General features: G+C 24.3%; 1 protein-coding gene across 1 annotated transcript in view; it reads left to right on the top strand.

Moving 5' to 3' along the window:
• The first annotated feature begins 311 nt into the window (after positions 1 to 311).
• Positions 312 to 26908, top strand: part of LOC133633752 (aspartate aminotransferase, cytoplasmic-like) — a 56591-nt gene continuing 29994 nt past the window's right edge. The window contains exons 1-4 of the mRNA XM_062026409.1: positions 312 to 526; positions 4388 to 4569; positions 4641 to 4764; positions 4830 to 4942. Of these exons, the coding sequence (XP_061882393.1) occupies positions 418 to 526; positions 4388 to 4569; positions 4641 to 4764; positions 4830 to 4942 (528 nt within the window). The 5' untranslated portion in view covers positions 312 to 417. The remainder of the gene's footprint in view (positions 527 to 4387; positions 4570 to 4640; positions 4765 to 4829; positions 4943 to 26908) is intronic.

Here is a 26908-nt window from a genome sequence, read left to right as displayed (position 1 = left end):
TTTTTCAGTGTGCGGCCATCCGCGGAAAAAGTTTGGACACCCTGATTTACGGTATTCCGTTCCTTCATACACACTGACACCTAGTGGCCAGGTTGTAGCCACTCATTTTTTTTTATTTTAAACTCGATTGATGTTTTAATTAAATATTTTAACTATTTTAAATGAACAGAATAATTAGGTTTCAACTAAAAACAACGGTTATACATGAATAAATAAAAAATACATGAAAATAAATGAAAAAAAGGCACGTTTCCTTTTTGAGCTTTCTCATTGGATACGGCCACGACAGGGCGTGAGTAAGCCGCCCCCTCATTGGCTGCTGCGCTGTCCTGTCTGTCCTAGCGGGTCCGTGAAGGTGAACCCGGCTACTCGCCATCTTTCTCCCTGCCTGCTCGCCTTCCGTCTTCCTCCTCAGCCATGTCCGTGTTCAGCGACGTCCCGCAGGCGCCCCCGGTGGCCGTCTTCAAGCTGAGCGCCGACTTCAGGGAAGACGGCCATCCCCAGAAAGTCAACCTGGGCGTCGGAGGTGAGCGGCTAACGATGCTAATGCTAACTGGTCCCATTTCTGCCGTGGTGCGTTCGCGGCGTCCTGTCACCAAACGCCCTCGTCGACGTCAACAATCAAGAATATCGTTATTGCCACGATTTACGGTATATTCGCGATCATGTGTCTTAATTATAGATGAGTGCAGGTTTAATTGGCCCCTGGAAACTCGTCCCGTGACAACTATGACGTAACTGTGTCCTCCGAGTTTGACTTTTCCTGCCGTGAACCACGCCCCGCGAACGCATCAATTTCCTACAGCCTCGATAAGATGCACAAACAGAAGAAAACACTGTGTAAAAAAACCAAAACAATAATAAATATTGTACAGTCGAAATAAACACACAAGCAAAACTACGTCATTCAGTTGTTATCCTTTCTCGTGAATGACTTTCGAGCGTTTTTAATTCTATGAACCTTTATTTATAAACTGCAACATTTACAAACAATCGAGAAATAATAACAATTATGTAACCTATTTTTATGGGCTTTCCTCTTCGTGATGTTAAGTTCCTGTTACACGCTGTTATACAGTATATTCCTTTAACTCTTATTTTGAAGGCGCTAAGAGCGGAAGTGATGACACGTGGTAGTGGAGCGGTTTTTTTTTTAAATGTCGCCTGTACTGTATGAAACTACAAAATAACAAACACGGAGGCTCCAGTTTACACGAGGACCACTTTATTTACCTTCTTTCAAAAAAAAAACCCGCTCCACTATCACGTGTCATCACTTCCGCTCTTAGCGCCTTCAAAATAAGAGCTCAAGGCATATACTGTACAACAGCGTATAACAGGAACTTAACATCACAAAGAGGAAAGCCCATAAAAATAGGTTACAATAATAATCCAAATAAGTACAAAAACAGTATAAATTAGCGCCAGGGAGTTATAAACTCAATAAAGTAACACTTTCCAGCGTTTGTAGCGCTTAGCTGCCGCGCATGGTGACGTCATACCACACCCTCAGGAATCGTAAACAAGACTAGCAAATGATTCCCCGGATTTTAAACACTGGAGAGAACCGGTTTTCCCTCACCCCGAGGCACACGTTTGGGTGGATCGGTGCATGCATGAATATTTTGCTTAGTGATGGGCAACGTGGCTGAATACTGTATCACGATATCAGTGTTTTTATATAGGTCGATATCGATAATTATTGATATTTTCATGACCTGTGGAATGTAAGGAGCAGGAGAAAAATATATTTTATTTTAGCTGTAACTCTGTTCTGATTATAATCCCCTCAGTTATCAAGGCAGAAAGGACATTTTGACGCAAGCGTGAAAAACACTCCCGACAATGTCAACAAAATAGTTAAATCACATTGAACACTTAACAATAAGCTCTTAAACTGAAGGAATGTGTAAGAAATGCTTCATAAAGTGTAAGAAAATAGCGCAGATTGTGAGAATGAAACCCGACTGACAAGGTTCACAAAGATTTTAGACGCAAAGTATTCATTTAGCTGCTATGCAACCATTTTTTGGGAAGGATTTTAGAGATAAAGGGGAGGTGCGACACCGGCCGGTAGCTTAGCAGCAAGTCAGAATCCAGGTGGCGTCTTTTAAGCCGAGGATGAATAAATGAAAACATGTGACCATAGAGAAACCGGGGAATAATTATTTTCCGCAGGTTTAGTGGCAGGAAGTTACAGCCGTGCTCTAAAGGGTGAACACTTAACAATAAGCTCTTAAAATAAAAAATGTATGAAAATAGTGCAAAGTGTGAAAATGAAACCCGACTAAAAAGGTTCACAAAGATTTTAGACGCAAAGTATTCATTTAGCTGCTATGCAACCATTTTTTTGAAGGATTTTAGAGATAAAGGGGAGGTGCATGGTTTACAGACCACATCATCTAAAAACTGTCCAGGTGACTTTTCCTCTTTGATCCACAATTTCTTCATCTGGGACTTTCTCTTCTCACTCCATGCAAAGAATCAACCGCCAGACCACCAGTTGGCGCAACCAAACATGATAGTTGCTTACCTGATTGGCTGTCCCACTTCCTGCCTTGTTCGGTGGCCAGAGAGCGAGTGCCTTCTTCCATGCACCCAAACTTGCTTTGCAACTTCCAATATAGATTTATGGCCCAGCCCTAGTTTTAACCTATGAACATGAAACCAGATATGTATGTATAAAGTGATGGTTTCTCTGCCATCTGTGGTCCAGCCGTAGCCTTGATTTGATACGTGATACGAGACGTGGCGAGATGCTACGAGTTCCTGGCGGGTCAAACGTGTCGCACGCCAGTTAAGTTTAGTGCGCTTGTCAGTCATGTGACCTTCAGTCACACTCACTCCCTCATCCAAAAAAACCGGAGCCCCATACAGTGGAACCTCGATGTACCAACATAATCGGTCGGTAATGGAAAAGGTTGTATATTGAACTGAAATGCTAACAGTTAGCATGCTGGCCGGATAGCATTCAGTAACAAAAATGAGCAAAATAAGCTTAAAAAGGCCTAGCATGCCTACAGTTAGCATTAGTGAAATACTAAAATGTAGGACATGTAAGTGTATACCTGTTAAATTAGCTAATAAAGCTAGCATGCTAATTTTAGCATGCTAGCTTTATATGTGCCAAGTACCAAAATGTATCAGTCATAGGTGTGTACCTAAAAAGTATGTTTAAAATGATAGCATGCTAAAGTTAACATGCATCCAGACTCAACGTATGACTGAAGTGTATAGCTACAACATTGGCTGAAAAAATAGCTAACATACCAACGTTAGCATGCTAACAGGCATCATTCGTCAATAACTAAATATTTGATGTTGAGGTGTATACCTACAAAGTTAGCTAAAAAAATTGCTAACACATTGACGTTAGCATGCTAACAGGCATCATTCGTCAATTAACAAAATATTTGACGCTGAGGTGTATACCTACAAATTAGCAAAAAAAAAATAGCACATATATCAACGTTAGCATGCTAACAGGCATCATTCATCAATTAGCAAAATATTTGACGCTGAGGTGTGTACCTACAAAATCAGCAAAAATATAGCTAACATATCAACGTTAGCATGCTAACAGGTATCATTCGTCAATGAACAAAATATTTGACGCTGAGGTGTATACCTACAAATTAGCCCCAAAAAATAGCACACATATCGACGTTAGCATGCTAACAAGCATCATTCGTCAATTAACAAAATATTTGACGTTGAGGTGTATACCTACAAATTAGCAACAAAATAACGCATATATCAACGTTAGCATGCTAACAGGCATCATTCGTCAGTTAACAAAATATTTGACGCTGAGGTATAAACCTACAAAATCAGCAAAAATATAGCTAACATAGCGACGTTAGCATGCTAACAGGCATCATTCGTCAATGAACACAATATTTGACAAAATTAGCTAAAAAAATTGCTAACACACTAACGTTAGCTTGCTAACAAGCATCATTCGTGAATTAACAAAATATTTAACGCTGAGGTGTATACCAACAAAATCAGCCAATATATAGCTAACATAGCGACGTTAGCATGCTAACAGGTATCATTCGTCAATTAACACAATATTTGACAATATTAGCTAAAACAATTGCTAACACACTAACGTTAGCATGCTAACAGGCATCATTCGTCAATGAACAAAATATTTGATGCTACAAAATTAGCAAAAATTGCTATCATGCTAATATTAGAATGTGCATGCTAAAGTGTAGCTAAGTGAGTAGCGGTAAATAAAGGATGCAACAAGGCAAGAGTGGGTTGTGCTAATAACACAGGCAGCCATCTTGCGTCATCAGTAGGCGATGACGTCATCAACAGACGGCAGCCGGGGTCATGTGACGTGCTAGCAAAGTGCTAAAGCGACGGTGTCTCTCAGCCTACCGCACAGACGACTGCCAGCCGTGGGTGCTGCCGGTGGTCAAGAAGGTGGAGCGACTCATCGTGGACGACCACAGCCTCAACCACGAGTACCTGCCCATCCTCGGACTGCCCGAGTTCCGCTCGGCCGCCTCCAAGGTCGCCCTGGGAGACGACAGCCCCGCCATCTCGGAGAAGCGGGTGAGGCCCCGCGTGCGCCCGCGTCACCCTCGCGGGCGTGTTCTGTTGCCGTAACCGCTGCTTGGTCTCAGGTGGGCGGCGTCCAGGCCCTGGGCGGGACGGGCGCGCTGAGGATCGGCGCGGAGTTCCTGCGGCGTTGGTACAACGGCGTCAACAACACGGCCACGCCCGTCTACGTGTCCGCGCCCACCTGGGGTGTGTACACCGGCAGCGGTTGTCATCAATGTGTTGTGTCGTCACCATGCTTTTTGTGCGTCCAGAGAACCACAACAGCGTGTTTGCCGACGCCGGGTTCAAAGACATCCGGCCGTACCGCTACTGGGACGCTGCCAAGAGGGGGCTGGACCTCAGCGGCCTGCTGGAAGACCTGGAGGTGACCTCTTTGAATCCTCATCAACATACTTCCACTCCCGTCCTGCAGATGGCAGCAATGCACACTTTAATAGCGTGGCAGCTGCACCCCTTGTAATAAAACATACATTACAATAATATATATGACTTGTAATAAAACATACATTACAATAATCTATATGACTTGTAATAAAACATGCATAACAATAATCTATATGACTTGTAATAAAACATGCATAACAATAATCTATATGACTTGTAATAAAACATGCATAACAATAATCTATATGACTTGTAATAAAACATACATTACAATAATCTATACGACTTGTAATAAAACATACATTACAATAATCTATATGACTTGTAATAAAACATACATTACAATAATCTATATGACTTGTAATAAAACATGCATAACAATAATCTATATGACTTGTAATAAAACATGCATAACAATAATCTATATGATTTGTAATAAAACATACATTACAATAATCTATATGACTTGTAATAAAACATGCATAACAATAATCTATATGATTTGTAATAAAACATACATTACAATAATCTATATGATTTGTAATAAAACATACATTACAATAATCTATATGACTTGTAATAAAACATGCACAACAATAATCTATATGACTTGTAATAAAACATGCATGACAGTAATCTATATGACTTGTAATAAAACATGCATAACAATAATCTATATGATTTGTAATAAAACATGCATAACAATAATCTATATGATTTGTAATAAAACATACATTACAATAATCTATATGACTTGTAATAAAACATGCATAACAATAATCTATATGACTTGTAATAAAACATATATTACAATAATCTATATGATTTGTAATAAAACATGCATAACAATAATCTATATGATTTGTAATAAAACATGCATAACAATAATCTATATGATTTGTAATAAAACATACATTACAATAATCTATATGACTTGTAATAAAACATGCATGACAGTAATCTATATGATTTGTAATAAAACATGCATAACAATAATCTATATGACTTGTAATAAAACATACATTACAATAATCTATATGACTTCTAATAAAACATACATTACAACAATCTATATGACTTGTAATAAAACATACATTACAATAATCTATATGACTTGTAATAAAACATACATTACAATAATCTATATGACTTGTAATAAAACATGCATAACAATAATCTATATGACTTGTAATAAAACATACATTACAATAATCTGTATGATTTGTAATAAAACATATATCACAATAATCTATATGATTTGTAATAAAACATACATTGCAATAATCTATATGACTTGTAATAAAACATGCATAACAATAATCTATATGATTTGTAATAAAACATGCATAACAATAAGATATATGATTTGTAATAAAACATACATTACAATAATCTATATGACTTGTAATAAAACATGCATAACAATATTCTATATGATTTGTAATAAAACATACATTACAATAATCTATATGATTTGTAATAAAACATACATTGCAATAATCTATATGACTTGTAATAAAACATGCATAACAATAATCTATTTGACTTGTAATAAAACATACATTACAATAGTCTATATGTTTTGTAATAAAACATACATTACAATAGTCTATATGTTTTGTAATAAAACATACATTACAATAATCTATATGACTTGTAATAAAACATGCATAACAATAATCTATATGATTTGTAATAAAACATACATTACAATAATCTATATGACTTGTAATAAAACATGCATAACAATAATCTATATGACTTGTAATAAAACATGCATAACAATAATCTATATGACTTGTAATAAAACATACATTACAATAATCTATATGACTTGTAATAAAACATACATTACAATAATCCATATGACTTGTAATAAAACATGCATAACAATAATCTATATGACTTGTAATAAAACATACATTACAATAATCTATATGACTTGTAATAAAACATGCATAACAATAATCTATATGACTTGTAATAAAACATACATTACAATAATCTATATGACTTGTAATAAAATCTATATGACTTGTAATAAAACATGCATAACAATAATCTATATGACTTGTAATAAAACATGCATAACAATAATCTATATGACTTGTAATAAAACATACATTACAATAATCTATATGATTTGTAATAAAACATACATTACAATAATCTATATGACCTGTAATAAAACATGCCTAACAATAATCTATATGATTTGTAATAAAACATACATTACAATAATCTATATGACTTGTAATAAAACATACATTACAATAATCTATATGACTTGTAATAAAACATGCATAACAATAATCTATATGACTTGTAATAAAACATACATTACAATAATCTATATGACTTGTAATAAAACATACATTACAATAATCTATATGATTTGTAATAAAACATACATTACAATAATCTATATGATTTGTAATAAAACATACATTACAATAATCTATATGACTTGTAATAAAACATGCATAACAATAATCTATATGACTTGTAATAAAACATGCATAACAATAATCTATATGATTTGTAATAAAACATACATTACAATAATCTATATGACTTGTAATAAAACATACATTACAATAATCTATATGACTTGTAAGAAAACATGCATAACAATAATCTATATGATTTGTAATAAAACATGCATAACAATAATCTATATGATTTGTAATAAAACATGCATAACAATAATCTATATAATTTGTAATAAAACATACATAACAATAATCTATATGATTTGTAATAAAACATGCATAACAATAATCTATATGATTTGTAATAAAACATACATTACAATAATCTATATGATTTGTAATAAAACATACCTTACAATAATCTATATGATTTGTAATAAAACATGCATAACAATAATCTATATGATTTGTAATAAAACATGCATAACAATAATCTATATGATTTGTAATAAAACATATATTACAATAATCTATATGACTTGTAATAAAACATGCATAACAATAATCTATATGATTTGTAATAAAACATACATTACAATAATCTATATGACTTGTAATAAAACATGCATAACAATAATCTATATGACTTGTAATAAAACATACATTACAATAATCTATTTGACTTGTAATAAAACATACATTACAATAATCTATATGATTTGTAATAAAACATACATTACAATAATCTATATGACTTGTAATAAAACATGCATAACAATAATCTATATGATTTGTAATAAAACATGCATAACAATAATCTATATGATTTGTAATAAAACATGCATAACAATAATCTATATGATTTGTAATAAAACATACATTACAATAATCTATATGATTTGTAGTAAAACATACATCACAATAATCTATATGACTTGTAATAAAACATGCATGACAGTAATCTATATGATTTGTAATAAAACATGCATAACAATAATCTATATGATTTGTAATAAAACATACATTACAATAATCTATATGACTTGTAATAAAACATGCATAACAATAATCTATATGACTTGTAATAAAACATACATTACAATAATCTATATGACTTGTAATAAAACATACATTACAATAATCTATATGATTTGTAATAAAACATACATTACAATAATCTATATGACTTGTAATAAAACATGCATAACAATAATCTATATGATTTGTAATAAAACATACATTACAATAATCTATATGATTTGTAATAAAACATACATCACAATAATCTATATGACTTGTAATAAAACATGCATGACAGTAATCTATATGACTTGTAATAAAACATGCATAACAATAATCTATATGATTTGTAATAAAACATACATTACAATAATCTATATGACTTATATTAAAACATACATTACAATAATCTATATGACTTGTAATAAAACATGCATAACAATAATCTATATGACTTGTAATAAAACATACATTACAATAATCTATATGATTTGTAATAAAACATACATTACAATAATCTATATGACTTGTAATAAAACATACATTACAATAATCTATATGATTTGTAATAAAACATGCATAACAATAATCTATATGACTTGTAATAAAACATACATTACAATAATCTATATGACTTGTAATAAAACATGCATAACAATAATCTATATGACTTGTAATAAAACATACATTACAATAATCTATATGATTTGTAATAAAACATACATTACAATAATCTATAAGACTTGTAATAAAACATGCATAACAATAATCTATATGATTTGTAATAAAACATGCATAACAATAAGCTATATGATTTGTAATAAAACGTACATTACAATAATCTATATGACTTGTAATAAAACATGCATAACAATAATCTATATGATTTGTAATAAAACATGCATAACAATAAGCTATATGATTTGTAATAAAACATACATTACAATAATCTATATGACTTGTAATAAAACATGCATAACAATAATCTATATGATTTGTAATAAAACATGCATAACAATAAGCTATATGATTTGTAATAAAACATACATTACAATAATCTATATGACTTGTAATAAAACATGCATAGCAATAATCTATATGATTTGTAATAAAACATGCATAACAATAATTTATATGATTTGTAATAAAACATGCATAACAATAATCTATATGGTTTGTAATAAAACATACATTACAATAATCTATATGATTTGTAATAAAACATACATTGCAATAATCTATATGACTTGTAATAAAACATACATTACAATAATCTATATGATTTGTAATAAAACATACATTACAATAATCTATATGACTTGTAATAAAACATGCATAACAATAATCTATATGACTTGTAATAAAACATACATTACAATAATCTATATGATTTGTAATAAAACATACATTACAATAATCTATATGACCTGTAATGAAACATGCATAACAATAATCTATATGATTTGTAATAAAACATACATTACAATAATCTATATGACTTGTAATAAAACATACATTGCAATAATCTATATGACTTGTAATAAAACATGCATAACAATAATCTATATAACTTGTAATAAAACATACATTACAATAATCTATATGATTTGTAATAAAACATACATTACAATAATCTATATGATTTGTAATAAAACATACATTACAATAATCTATATGATTTGTAATAAAACATGCATAACAATAATCTATATGATTTGTAATAAAACATACATTACAATAATCTATATGACTTGTAATAAAACATGCATAACAATAATCTATATGATTTGTAATAAAACATACATTACAATAATCTATATGACTTGTAATAAAACATGCATAACAACAATCTATATGACTTGTAATAAAACATACATTACAATAATCTATTTGACTTGTAATAAAACATACATTACAATAATCTATATGATTTGTAATAAAACATACATTACAATAATCTATATGACTTGTAATAAAACATGCATAACAATAATCTATATGACTTGTAATAAAACATACATTACAATAATCTATATGATTTGTAATAAAACATACATTACAATAATCTATATGACCTGTAATAAAACATGCATAACAATAATCTATATGATTTGTAATAAAACATACATTACAATAATCTATATGACTTGTAATAAAACATACATTGCAATAATCTATATGACTTGTAATAAAACATGCATAACAATAATCTATATGACTTGTAATAAAACATACATTACAATAATCTATATGACTTGTAATAAAACATACATTACAATAATCTATATGATTTGTAATAAAACATACATTACAATAATCTATATGACTTGTAATAAAACATGCATAACAATCTATATGACTTGTAATAAAACATACATTACAATAATCTATTTGACTTGTAATAAAACATACATTACAATAATCTATATGATTTGTAATAAAACATACATTACAATAATCTATATGACTTGTAATAAAACATGCATAACAATAATCTATATGATTTGTAATAAAACATGCATAACAATAATCTATATGATTTGTAATAAAACATGCATAACAATAATCTATATGATTTGTAATAAAACATACATTACAATAATCTATATGATTTGTAGTAAAACATACATCACAATAATCTATATGACTTGTAATAAAACATGCATGACAGTAATCTATATGATTTGTAATAAAACATGCATAACAATAATCTATATGATTTGTAATAAAACATACATTACAATAATCTATATGACTTGTAATAAAACATACATTACAATAATCTATATGACTTGTAATAAAACATGCATAACAATAATCTATATGACTTGTAATAAAACATACATTACAATAATCTATATGACTTGTAATAAAACATACATTACAATAATCTATATGATTTGTAATAAAACATACATTACAATAATCTATATGACTTGTAATAAAACATGCATAACAATAATCTATATGATTTGTAATAAAACATACATTACAATAATCTATATGATTTGTAATAAAACATACATCACAATAATCTATATGACTTGTAATAAAACATGCATGACAGTAATCTATATGACTTGTAATAAAACATGCATAACAATAATCTATATGATTTGTAATAAAACATACATTACAATAATCTATATGACTTGTAATAAAACATACATTACAATAATCTATATGACTTGTAATAAAACATGCATAACAATAATCTATATGACTTGTAATAAAACATACATTACAATAATCTATATGATTTGTAATAAAACATACATTACAATAATCTATATGACTTGTAATAAAACATACATTACAATAATCTATATGACTTGTAATAAAACATGCATAACAATAATCTATATGATTTGTAATAAAACATACATTACAATAATCTATATGATTTGTAATAAAACATACATCACAATAATCTATATGACTTGTAATAAAACATGCATGACAGTAATCTATATGACTTGTAATAAAACATGCATAACAATAATCTATATGATTTGTAATAAAACATACATTACAATAATCTATATGACTTGTAATAAAACATACATTACAATAATCTATATGACTTGTAATAAAACATGCATAACAATAATCTATATGACTTGTAATAAAACATACATTACAATAATCTATATGATTTGTAATAAAACATACATTACAATAATCTATATGACTTTTAATAAAACATACATTACAATAATCTATATGATTTGTAATAAAACATGCATAACAATAATCTATATGACTTGTAATAAAACATACATTACAATAATCCATATGACTTGTAATAAAACATGCATAACAATAATCTATATGACTTGTAATAAAACATGCATAACAATAATCTATATGACTTGTAATAAAACATACATTACAATAATCTATATGATTTGTAATAAAACATACATTACAATAATCTATATGACCTGTAATAAAACATGCATAACAATAATCTATATGATTTGTAATAAAACATACATTACAATAATCTATATGACTTGTAATAAAACATACATTACAATAATCTATATGACTTGTAATAAAACATGCATAACAATAATCTATATGACTTGTAATAAAACATACATTACAATAATCTATATGACTTGTAATAAAACATACATTACAATAATCTATATGATTTGTAATAAAACATACATTACAATAATCTATATGATTTGTAATAAAACATACATTACAATAATCTATATGACTTGTAATAAAACATGCATAACAATAATCTATATGACTTGTAATAAAACATGCATAACAATAATCTATATGATTTGTAATAAAACATACATTACAATAATCTATATGACTTGTAATAAAACATACATTACAATAATCTATATGACTTGTAATAAAACATGCATAACAATAATCTATATGATTTGTAATAAAACATGCATAACAATGATCTATATGACTTCTAATAAAACATACATTACAACAATCTATATGACTTGTAATAAAACATACATTACAATAATCTATATGACTTGTAATAAAACATACATTACAATAATCTATATGACTTGTAATAAAACATGCATAACAATAATCTATATGACTTGTAATAAAACATGCATAACAATAATCTATATGACTTGTAATAAAACATACATTACAATAATCTGTATGATTTGTAATAAAACATACATCACAATAATCTATATGATTTGTAATAAAACATACATTGCAATAATCTATATGACTTGTAATAAAACATGCATAACAATAATCTATATGATTTGTAATAAAACATGCATAACAATAAGATATATGATTTGTAATAAAACATACATTACAATAATCTATATGACTTGTAATAAAACATGCATAACAATATTCTATATGATTTGTAATAAAACATACATTACAATAATCTATATGATTTGTAATAAAACATACATTGCAATAATCTATATGACTTGTAATAAAACATGCATAACAATAATCTATTTGACTTGTAATAAAACATACATTACAATAGTCTATATGTTTTGTAATAAAACATACATTACAATAGTCTATATGTTTTGTAATAAAACATACATTACAATAATCTATATGACTTGTAATAAAACATGCATAACAATAATCTATATGATTTGTAATAAAACATACATTACAATAATCTATATGACTTGTAATAAAACATGCATAACAATAATCTATATGACTTGTAATAAAACATGCATAACAATAATCTATATGACTTGTAATAAAACATACATTACAATAATCTATATGACTTGTAATAAAACATACATTACAATAATCCATATGACTTGTAATAAAACATGCATAACAATAATCTATATGACTTGTAATAAAACATACATTACAATAATCTATATGACTTGTAATAAAACATGCATAACAATAATCTATATGACTTGTAATAAAACATACATTACAATAATCTATATGACTTGTAATAAAACATACATTACAATAATCTATATGACTTGTAATAAAACATGCATAACAATAATCTATATGACTTGTAATAAAACATGCATAACAATAATCTATATGACTTGTAATAAAACATACATTACAATAATCTATATGATTTGTAATAAAACATACATTACAATAATCTATATGACCTGTAATAAAACATGCCTAACAATAATCTATATGATTTGTAATAAAACATACATTACAATAATCTATATGACTTGTAATAAAACATACATTACAATAATCTATATGACTTGTAATAAAACATGCATAACAATAATCTATATGACTTGTAATAAAACATACATTACAATAATCTATATGACTTGTAATAAAACATACATTACAATAATCTATATGATTTGTAATAAAACATACATTACAATAATCTATATGATTTGTAATAAAACATACATTACAATAATCTATATGACTTGTAATAAAACATGCATAACAATAATCTATATGACTTGTAATAAAACATGCATAACAATAATCTATATGATTTGTAATAAAACATACATTACAATAATCTATATGACTTGTAATAAAACATACATTACAATAATCTATATGACTTGTAAGAAAACATGCATAACAATAATCTATATGATTTGTAATAAAACATGCATAACAATAATCTATATGATTTGTAATAAAACATGCATAACAATAATCTATATAATTTGTAATAAAACATACATAACAATAATCTATATGATTTGTAATAAAACATGCATAACAATAATCTATATGATTTGTAATAAAACATACATTACAATAATCTATATGATTTGTAATAAAACATGCATAACAATAATCTATATGATTTGTAATAAAACATACCTTACAATAATCTATATGATTTGTAATAAAACATGCATAACAATAATCTATATGATTTGTAATAAAACATGCATAACAATAATCTATATGATTTGTAATAAAACATATATTACAATAATCTATATGACTTGTAATAAAACATGCATAACAATAATCTATATGATTTGTAATAAAACATACATTACAATAATCTATATGACTTGTAATAAAACATGCATAACAATAATCTATATGACTTGTAATAAAACATACATTACAATAATCTATTTGACTTGTAATAAAACATACATTACAATAATCTATATGATTTGTAATAAAACATACATTACAATAATCTATATGACTTGTAATAAAACATGCATAACAATAATCTATATGATTTGTAATAAAACATGCATAACAATAATCTATATGATTTGTAATAAAACATGCATAACAATAATCTATATGATTTGTAATAAAACATACATTACAATAATCTATATGATTTGTAGTAAAACATACATCACAATAATCTATATGACTTGTAATAAAACATGCATGACAGTAATCTATATGATTTGTAATAAAACATGCATAACAATAATCTATATGATTTGTAATAAAACATACATTACAATAATCTATATGACTTGTAATAAAACATGCATAACAATAATCTATATGACTTGTAATAAAACATATATTACAATAATCTATATGATTTGTAATAAAACATGCATAACAATAATCTATATGATTTGTAATAAAACATGCATAACAATAATCTATATAATTTGTAATAAAACATACATAACAATAATCTATATGATTTGTAATAAAACATGCATAACAATAATCTATATGATTTGTAATAAAACATACATTACAATAATCTATATGATTTGTAATAAAACATACCTTACAATAATCTATATGATTTGTAATAAAACATGCATAACAATAATCTATATGATTTGTAATAAAACATGCATAACAATAATCTATATGATTTGTAATAAAACATATATTACAATAATCTATATGACTTGTAATAAAACATGCATAACAATAATCTATATGATTTGTAATAAAACATACATTACAATAATCTATATGACTTGTAATAAAACATGCATAACAATAATCTATATGACTTGTAATAAAACATACATTACAATAATCTATTTGACTTGTAATAAAACATACATTACAATAATCTATATGATTTGTAATAAAACATACATTACAATAATCTATATGACTTGTAATAAAACATGCATAACAATAATCTATATGATTTGTAATAAAACATGCATAACAATAATCTATATGATTTGTAATAAAACATGCATAACAATAATCTATATGATTTGTAATAAAACATACATTACAATAATCTATATGATTTGTAGTAAAACATACATCACAATAATCTATATGACTTGTAATAAAACATGCATGACAGTAATCTATATGATTTGTAATAAAACATGCATAACAATAATCTATATGATTTGTAATAAAACATACATTACAATAATCTATATGACTTGTAATAAAACATGCATAACAATAATCTATATGACTTGTAATAAAACATACATTACAATAATCTATATGACTTGTAATAAAACATACATTACAATAATCTATATGATTTGTAATAAAACATACATTACAATAATCTATATGACTTGTAATAAAACATGCATAACAATAATCTATATGATTTGTAATAAAACATACATTACAATAATCTATATGATTTGTAATAAAACATACATCACAATAATCTATATGACTTGTAATAAAACATGCATGACAGTAATCTATATGACTTGTAATAAAACATGCATAACAATAATCTATATGATTTGTAATAAAACATACATTACAATAATCTATATGACTTATATTAAAACATACATTACAATAATCTATATGACTTGTAATAAAACATGCATAACAATAATCTATATGACTTGTAATAAAACATACATTACAATAATCTATATGATTTGTAATAAAACATACATTACAATAATCTATATGACTTGTAATAAAACATACATTACAATAATCTATATGATTTGTAATAAAACATGCATAACAATAATCTATATGACTTGTAATAAAACATACATTACAATAATCTATATGACTTGTAATAAAACATGCATAACAATAATCTATATGACTTGTAATAAAACATACATTACAATAATCTATATGATTTGTAATAAAACATACATTACAATAATCTATAAGACTTGTAATAAAACATGCATAACAATAATCTATATGATTTGTAATAAAACATGCATAACAATAAGCTATATGATTTGTAATAAAACGTACATTACAATAATCTATATGACTTGTAATAAAACATGCATAACAATAATCTATATGATTTGTAATAAAACATGCATAACAATAAGCTATATGATTTGTAATAAAACATACATTACAATAATCTATATGACTTGTAATAAAACATGCATAACAATAATCTATATGATTTGTAATAAAACATGCATAACAATAAGCTATATGATTTGTAATAAAACATACATTACAATAATCTATATGACTTGTAATAAAACATGCATAGCAATAATCTATATGATTTGTAATAAAACATGCATAACAATAATGTATATGATTTGTAATAAAACATGCATAACAATAATCTATATGGTTTGTAATAAAACATACATTACAATAATCTATATGATTTGTAATAAAACATACATTGCAATAATCTATATGACTTGTAATAAAACATACATTACAATAATCTATATGATTTGTAATAAAACATACATTACAATAATCTATATGACTTGTAATAAAACATGCATAACAATAATCTATATGACTTGTAATAAAACATACATTACAATAATCTATATGATTTGTAATAAAACATACATTACAATAATCTATATGACCTGTAATAAAACATGCATAACAATAATCTATATGATTTGTAATAAAACATACATTACAATAATCTATATGACTTGTAATAAAACATACATTGCAATAATCTATATGACTTGTAATAAAACATGCATAACAATAATCTATATAACTTGTAATAAAACATACATTACAATAATCTATATGATTTGTAATAAAACATACATTACAATAATCTATATGATTTGTAATAAAACATACATTACAATAATCTATATGATTTGTAATAAAACATGCATAACAATAATCTATATGATTTGTAATAAAACATACATTACAATAATCTATATGACTTGTAATAAAACATGCATAACAATAATCTATATGATTTGTAATAAAACATACATTACAATAATCTATATGACTTGTAATAAAACATGCATAACAACAATCTATATGACTTGTAATAAAACATACATTACAATAATCTATTTGACTTGTAATAAAACATACATTACAATAATCTATATGATTTGTAATAAAACATACATTACAATAATCTATATGACTTGTAATAAAACATGCATAACAATAATCTATATGACTTGTAATAAAACATACATTACAATAATCTATATGATTTGTAATAAAACATACATTACAATAATCTATATGACCTGTAATAAAACATGCATAACAATAATCTATATGATTTGTAATAAAACATACATTACAATAATCTATATGACTTGTAATAAAACATACATTGCAATAATCTATATGACTTGTAATAAAACATGCATAACAATAATCTATATGACTTGTAATAAAACATACATTACAATAATCTATATGACTTGTAATAAAACATACATTACAATAATCTATATGATTTGTAATAAAACATACATTACAATAATCTATATGACTTGTAATAAAACATGCATAACAATCTATATGACTTGTAATAAAACATACATTACAATAATCTATTTGACTTGTAATAAAACATACATTACAATAATCTATATGATTTGTAATAAAACATACATTACAATAATCTATATGACTTGTAATAAAACATGCATAACAATAATCTATATGATTTGTAATAAAACATGCATAACAATAATCTATATGATTTGTAATAAAACATGCATAACAATAATCTATATGATTTGTAATAAAACATACATTACAATAATCTATATGATTTGTAGTAAAACATACATCACAATAATCTATATGACTTGTAATAAAACATGCATGACAGTAATCTATATGATTTGTAATAAAACATGCATAACAATAATCTATATGATTTGTAATAAAACATACATTACAATAATCTATATGACTTGTAATAAAACATACATTACAATAATCTATATGACTTGTAATAAAACATGCATAACAATAATCTATATGACTTGTAATAAAACATACATTACAATAATCTATATGACTTGTAATAAAACATACATTACAATAATCTATATGATTTGTAATAAAACATACATTACAATAATCTATATGACTTGTAATAAAACATGCATAACAATAATCTATATGATTTGTAATAAAACATACATTACAATAATCTATATGATTTGTAATAAAACATACATCACAATAATCTATATGACTTGTAATAAAACATGCATGACAGTAATCTATATGACTTGTAATAAAACATGCATAACAATAATCTATATGATTTGTAATAAAACATACATTACAATAATCTATATGACTTGTAATAAAACATACATTACAATAATCTATATGACTTGTAATAAAACATGCATAACAATAATCTATATGACTTGTAATAAAACATACATTACAATAATCTATATGATTTGTAATAAAACATACATTACAATAATCTATATGACTTGTAATAAAACATACATTACAATAATCTATATGACTTGTAATAAAACATGCATAACAATAATCTATATGATTTGTAATAAAACATACATTACAATAATCTATATGATTTGTAATAAAACATACATCACAATAATCTATATGACTTGTAATAAAACATGCATGACAGTAATCTATATGACTTGTAATAAAACATGCATAACAATAATCTATATGATTTGTAATAAAACATACATTACAATAATCTATATGACTTGTAATAAAACATACATTACAATAATCTATATGACTTGTAATAAAACATGCATAACAATAATCTATATGACTTGTAATAAAACATACATTACAATAATCTATATGATTTGTAATAAAACATACATTACAATAATCTATATGACTTTTAATAAAACATACATTACAATAATCTATATGATTTGTAATAAAACATGCATAACAATAATCTATATGACTTGTAATAAAACATACATTACAATAATCCATATGACTTGTAATAAAACATGCATAACAATAATCTATATGACTTGTAATAAAACATGCATAACAATAATCTATATGACTTGTAATAAAACATACATTACAATAATCTATATGATTTGTAATAAAACATACATTACAATAATCTATATGACCTGTAATAAAACATGCATAACAATAATCTATATGATTTGTAATAAAACATACATTACAATAATCTATATGACTTGTAATAAAACATACATTACAATAATCTATATGACTTGTAATAAAACATGCATAACAATAATCTATATGACTTGTAATAAAACATACATTACAATAATCTATATGACTTGTAATAAAACATACATTACAATAATCTATATGATTTGTAATAAAACATACATTACAATAATCTATATGATTTGTAATAAAACATACATTACAATAATCTATATGATTTGTAATAAAACATGCATAACAATAATCTATATGACTTGTAATAAAACATGCATAACAATAATCTATATGATTTGTAATAAAACATACATTACAATAATCTATATGACTTGTAATAAAACATACATTACAATAATCTATATGACTTGTAATAAAACATGCATAACAATAATCTATATGATTTGTAATAAAACATGCATAACAATGATCTATATGACTTCTAATAAAACATACATTACAACAATCTATATGACTTGTAATAAAACATACATTACAATAATCTATATGACTTGTAATAAAACATACATTACAATAATCTATATGACTTGTAATAAAACATGCATAACAATAATCTATATGACTTGTAATAAAACATGCATAACAATAATCTATATGACTTGTAATAAAACATACATTACAATAATCTGTATGATTTGTAATAAAACATACATCACAATAATCTATATGATTTGTAATAAAACATACATTGCAATAATCTATATGACTTGTAATAAAACATGCATAACAATAATCTATATGATTTGTAATAAAACATGCATAACAATAAGATATATGATTTGTAATAAAACATACATTACAATAATCTATATGACTTGTAATAAAACATGCATAACAATATTCTATATGATTTGTAATAAAACATACATTACAATAATCTATATGATTTGTAATAAAACATACATTGCAATAATCTATATGACTTGTAATAAAACATGCATAACAATAATCTATTTGACTTGTAATAAAACATACATTACAATAGTCTATATGTTTTGTAATAAAACATACATTACAATAGTCTATATGTTTTGTAATAAAACATACATTACAATAATCTATATGACTTGTAATAAAACATGCATAACAATAATCTATATGATTTGTAATAAAACATACATTACAATAATCTATATGACTTGTAATAAAACATGCATAACAATAATCTATATGACTTGTAATAAAACATGCATAACAATAATCTATATGACTTGTAATAAAACATACATTACAATAATCTATATGACTTGTAATAAAACATACATTACAATAATCCATATGACTTGTAATAAAACATGCATAACAATAATCTATATGACTTGTAATAAAACATACATTACAATAATCTATATGACTTGTAATAAAACATGCATAACAATAATCTATATGACTTGTAATAAAACATACATTACAATAATCTATATGACTTGTAATAAAACATACATTACAATAATCTATATGACTTGTAATAAAACATGCATAACAATAATCTATATGACTTGTAATAAAACATGCATAACAATAATCTATATGACTTGTAATAAAACATACATTACAATAATCTATATGATTTGTAATAAAACATACATTACAATAATCTATATGACCTGTAATAAAACATGCCTAACAATAATCTATATGATTTGTAATAAAACATACATTACAATAATCTATATGACTTGTAATAAAACATACATTACAATAATCTATATGACTTGTAATAAAACATGCATAACAATAATCTATATGACTTGTAATAAAACATACATTACAATAATCTATATGACTTGTAATAAAACATACATTACAATAATCTATATGATTTGTAATAAAACATACATTACAATAATCTATATGATTTGTAATAAAACATACATTACAATAATCTATATGACTTGTAATAAAACATGCATAACAATAATCTATATGACTTGTAATAAAACATGCATAACAATAATCTATATGATTTGTAATAAAACATACATTACAATAATCTATATGACTTGTAATAAAACATACATTACAATAATCTATATGACTTGTAAGAAAACATGCATAACAATAATCTATATGATTTGTAATAAAACATGCATAACAATAATCTATATGATTTGTAATAAAACATGCATAACAATAATCTATATAATTTGTAATAAAACATACATAACAATAATCTATATGATTTGTAATAAAACATGCATAACAATAATCTATATGATTTGTAATAAAACATACATTACAATAATCTATATGATTTGTAATAAAACATGCATAACAATAATCTATATGATTTGTAATAAAACATACCTTACAATAATCTATATGATTTGTAATAAAACATGCATAACAATAATCTATATGATTTGTAATAAAACATGCATAACAATAATCTATATGATTTGTAATAAAACATATATTACAATAATCTATATGACTTGTAATAAAACATGCATAACAATAATCTATATGATTTGTAATAAAACATATATTACAATAATCTATATGACTTGTAATAAAACATGCATAACAATAATCTATATGACTTGTAATAAAACATACATTACAATAATCTATTTGACTTGTAATAAAACATACATTACAATAATCTATATGATTTGTAATAAAACATACATTACAATAATCTATATGACTTGTAATAAAACATGCATAACAATAATCTATATGATTTGTAATAAAACATGCATAACAATAATCTATATGATTTGTAATAAAACATGCATAACAATAATCTATATGATTTGTAATAAAACATACATTACAATAATCTATATGATTTGTAGTAAAACATACATCACAATAATCTATATGACTTGTAATAAAACATGCATGACAGTAATCTATATGATTTGTAATAAAACATGCATAACAATAATCTATATGATTTGTAATAAAACATACATTACAATAATCTATATGACTTGTAATAAAACATGCATAACAATAATCTATATGACTTGTAATAAAACATACATTACAATAATCTATATGACTTGTAATAAAACATACATTACAATAATCTATATGATTTGTAATAAAACATACATTACAATAATCTATATGACTTGTAATAAAACATGCATAACAATAATCTATATGATTTGTAATAAAACATACATTACAATAATCTATATGATTTGTAATAAAACATACATCACAATAATCTATATGACTTGTAATAAAACATGCATGACAGTAATCTATATGACTTGTAATAAAACATGCATAACAATAATCTATATGATTTGTAATAAAACATACATTACAATAATCTATATGACTTATATTAAAACATACATTACAATAATCTATATGACTTGTAATAAAACATGCATAACAATAATCTATATGACTTGTAATAAAACATACATTACAATAATCTATATGATTTGTAATAAAACATACATTACAATAATCTATATGACTTGTAATAAAACATACATTACAATAATCTATATGATTTGTAATAAAACATGCATAACAATAATCTATATGACTTGTAATAAAACATACATTACAATAATCTATATGACTTGTAATAAAACATGCATAACAATAATCTATATGACTTGTAATAAAACATACATTACAATAATCTATATGATTTGTAATAAAACATACATTACAATAATCTATAAGACTTGTAATAAAACATGCATAACAATAATCTATATGATTTGTAATAAAACATGCATAACAATAAGCTATATGATTTGTAATAAAACGTACATTACAATAATCTATATGACTTGTAATAAAACATGCATAACAATAATCTATATGATTTGTAATAAAACATGCATAACAATAAGCTATATGATTTGTAATAAAACATACATTACAATAATCTATATGACTTGTAATAAAACATGCATAACAATAATCTATATGATTTGTAATAAAACATGCATAACAATAAGCTATATGATTTGTAATAAAACATACATTACAATAATCTATATGACTTGTAATAAAACATGCATAACAATAATCTATATGATTTGTAATAAAACATGCATAACAATAATCTATATGATTTGTAATAAAACATGCATAACAATAATCTATATGGTTTGTAATAAAACATACATTACAATAATCTATATGATTTGTAATAAAACATACATTGCAATAATCTATATGACTTGTAATAAAACATACATTACAATAATCTATATGATTTGTAATAAAACATACATTACAATAATCTATATGACTTGTAATAAAACATGCATAACAATAATCTATATGACTTGTAATAAAACATACATTACAATAATCTATATGATTTGTAATAAAACATACATTACAATAATCTATATGACCTGTAATAAAACATGCATAACAATAATCTATATGATTTGTAATAAAACATACATTACAATAATCTATATGACTTGTAATAAAACATACATTGCAATAATCTATATGACTTGTAATAAAACATGCATAACAATAATCTATATAACTTGTAATAAAACATACATTACAATAATCTATATGATTTGTAATAAAACATACATTACAATAATCTATATGATTTGTAATAAAACATACATTACAATAATCTATATGATTTGTAATAAAACATGCATAACAATAATCTATATGATTTGTAATAAAACATACATTACAATAATCTATATGACTTGTAATAAAACATGCATAACAATAATCTATATGATTTGTAATAAAACATACATTACAATAATCTATATGACTTGTAATAAAACATGCATAACAACAATCTATATGACTTGTAATAAAACATACATTACAATAATCTATTTGACTTGTAATAAAACATACATTACAATAATCTATATGATTTGTAATAAAACATACATTACAATAATCTATATGACTTGTAATAAAACATGCATAACAATAATCTATATGACTTGTAATAAAACATACATTACAATAATCTATATGATTTGTAATAAAACATACATTACAATAATCTATATGACCTGTAATAAAACATGCATAACAATAATCTATATGATTTGTAATAAAACATACATTACAATAATCTATATGACTTGTAATAAAACATACATTGCAATAATCTATATGACTTGTAATAAAACATGCATAACAATAATCTATATGACTTGTAATAAAACATACATTACAATAATCTATATGACTTGTAATAAAACATACATTACAATAATCTATATGATTTGTAATAAAACATACATTACAATAATCTATATGACTTGTAATAAAACATGCATAACAATCTATATGACTTGTAATAAAACATACATTACAATAATCTATTTGACTTGTAATAAAACATACATTACAATAATCTATATGATTTGTAATAAAACATACATTACAATAATCTATATGACTTGTAATAAAACATGCATAACAATAATCTATATGATTTGTAATAAAACATGCATAACAATAATCTATATGATTTGTAATAAAACATGCATAACAATAATCTATATGATTTGTAATAAAACATACATTACAATAATCTATATGATTTGTAGTAAAACATACATCACAATAATCTATATGACTTGTAATAAAACATGCATGACAGTAATCTATATGATTTGTAATAAAACATGCATAACAATAATCTATATGATTTGTAATAAAACATACATTACAATAATCTATATGACTTGTAATAAAACATACATTACAATAATCTATATGACTTGTAATAAAACATGCATAACAATAATCTATATGACTTGTAATAAAACATACATTACAATAATCTATATGACTTGTAATAAAACATACATTACAATAATCTATATGATTTGTAATAAAACATACATTACAATAATCTATATGACTTGTAATAAAACATGCATAACAATAATCTATATGATTTGTAATAAAACATACATTACAATAATCTATATGATTTGTAATAAAACATACATCACAATAATCTATATGACTTGTAATAAAACATGCATGACAGTAATCTATATGACTTGTAATAAAACATGCATAACAATAATCTATATGATTTGTAATAAAACATACATTACAATAATCTATATGACTTGTAATAAAACATACATTACAATAATCTATATGACTTGTAATAAAACATGCATAACAATAATTTATATGACTTGTAATAAAACATACATTACAATAATCTATATGATTTGTAATAAAACATACATTACAATAATCTATATGACTTGTAATAAAACATACATTACAATAATCTATATGACTTGTAATAAAACATGCATAACACTAATCTATATGATTTGTAATAAAACATACATTACAATAATCTATATGATTTGTAATAAAACATACATCACAATAATCTATATGACTTGTAATAAAACATGCATGACAGTAATCTATATGACTTGTAATAAAACATGCATAACAATAATCTATATGATTTGTAATAAAACATACATTACAATAATCTATATGACTTGTAATAAAACATACATTACAATAATCTATATGACTTGTAATAAAACATGCATAACAATAATCTATATGACTTGTAATAAAACATACATTACAATAATCTATATGATTTGTAATAAAACATACATTACAATAATCTATATGACTTTTAATAAAAC

Source organism: Entelurus aequoreus, linkage group LG18 (genome assembly GCF_033978785.1).
Source record: "Entelurus aequoreus isolate RoL-2023_Sb linkage group LG18, RoL_Eaeq_v1.1, whole genome shotgun sequence".
NCBI classification, from domain to species: domain Eukaryota; kingdom Metazoa; phylum Chordata; class Actinopteri; order Syngnathiformes; family Syngnathidae; genus Entelurus; species Entelurus aequoreus.
This window is presented reverse-complemented; position numbering and strand designations above follow the sequence as displayed.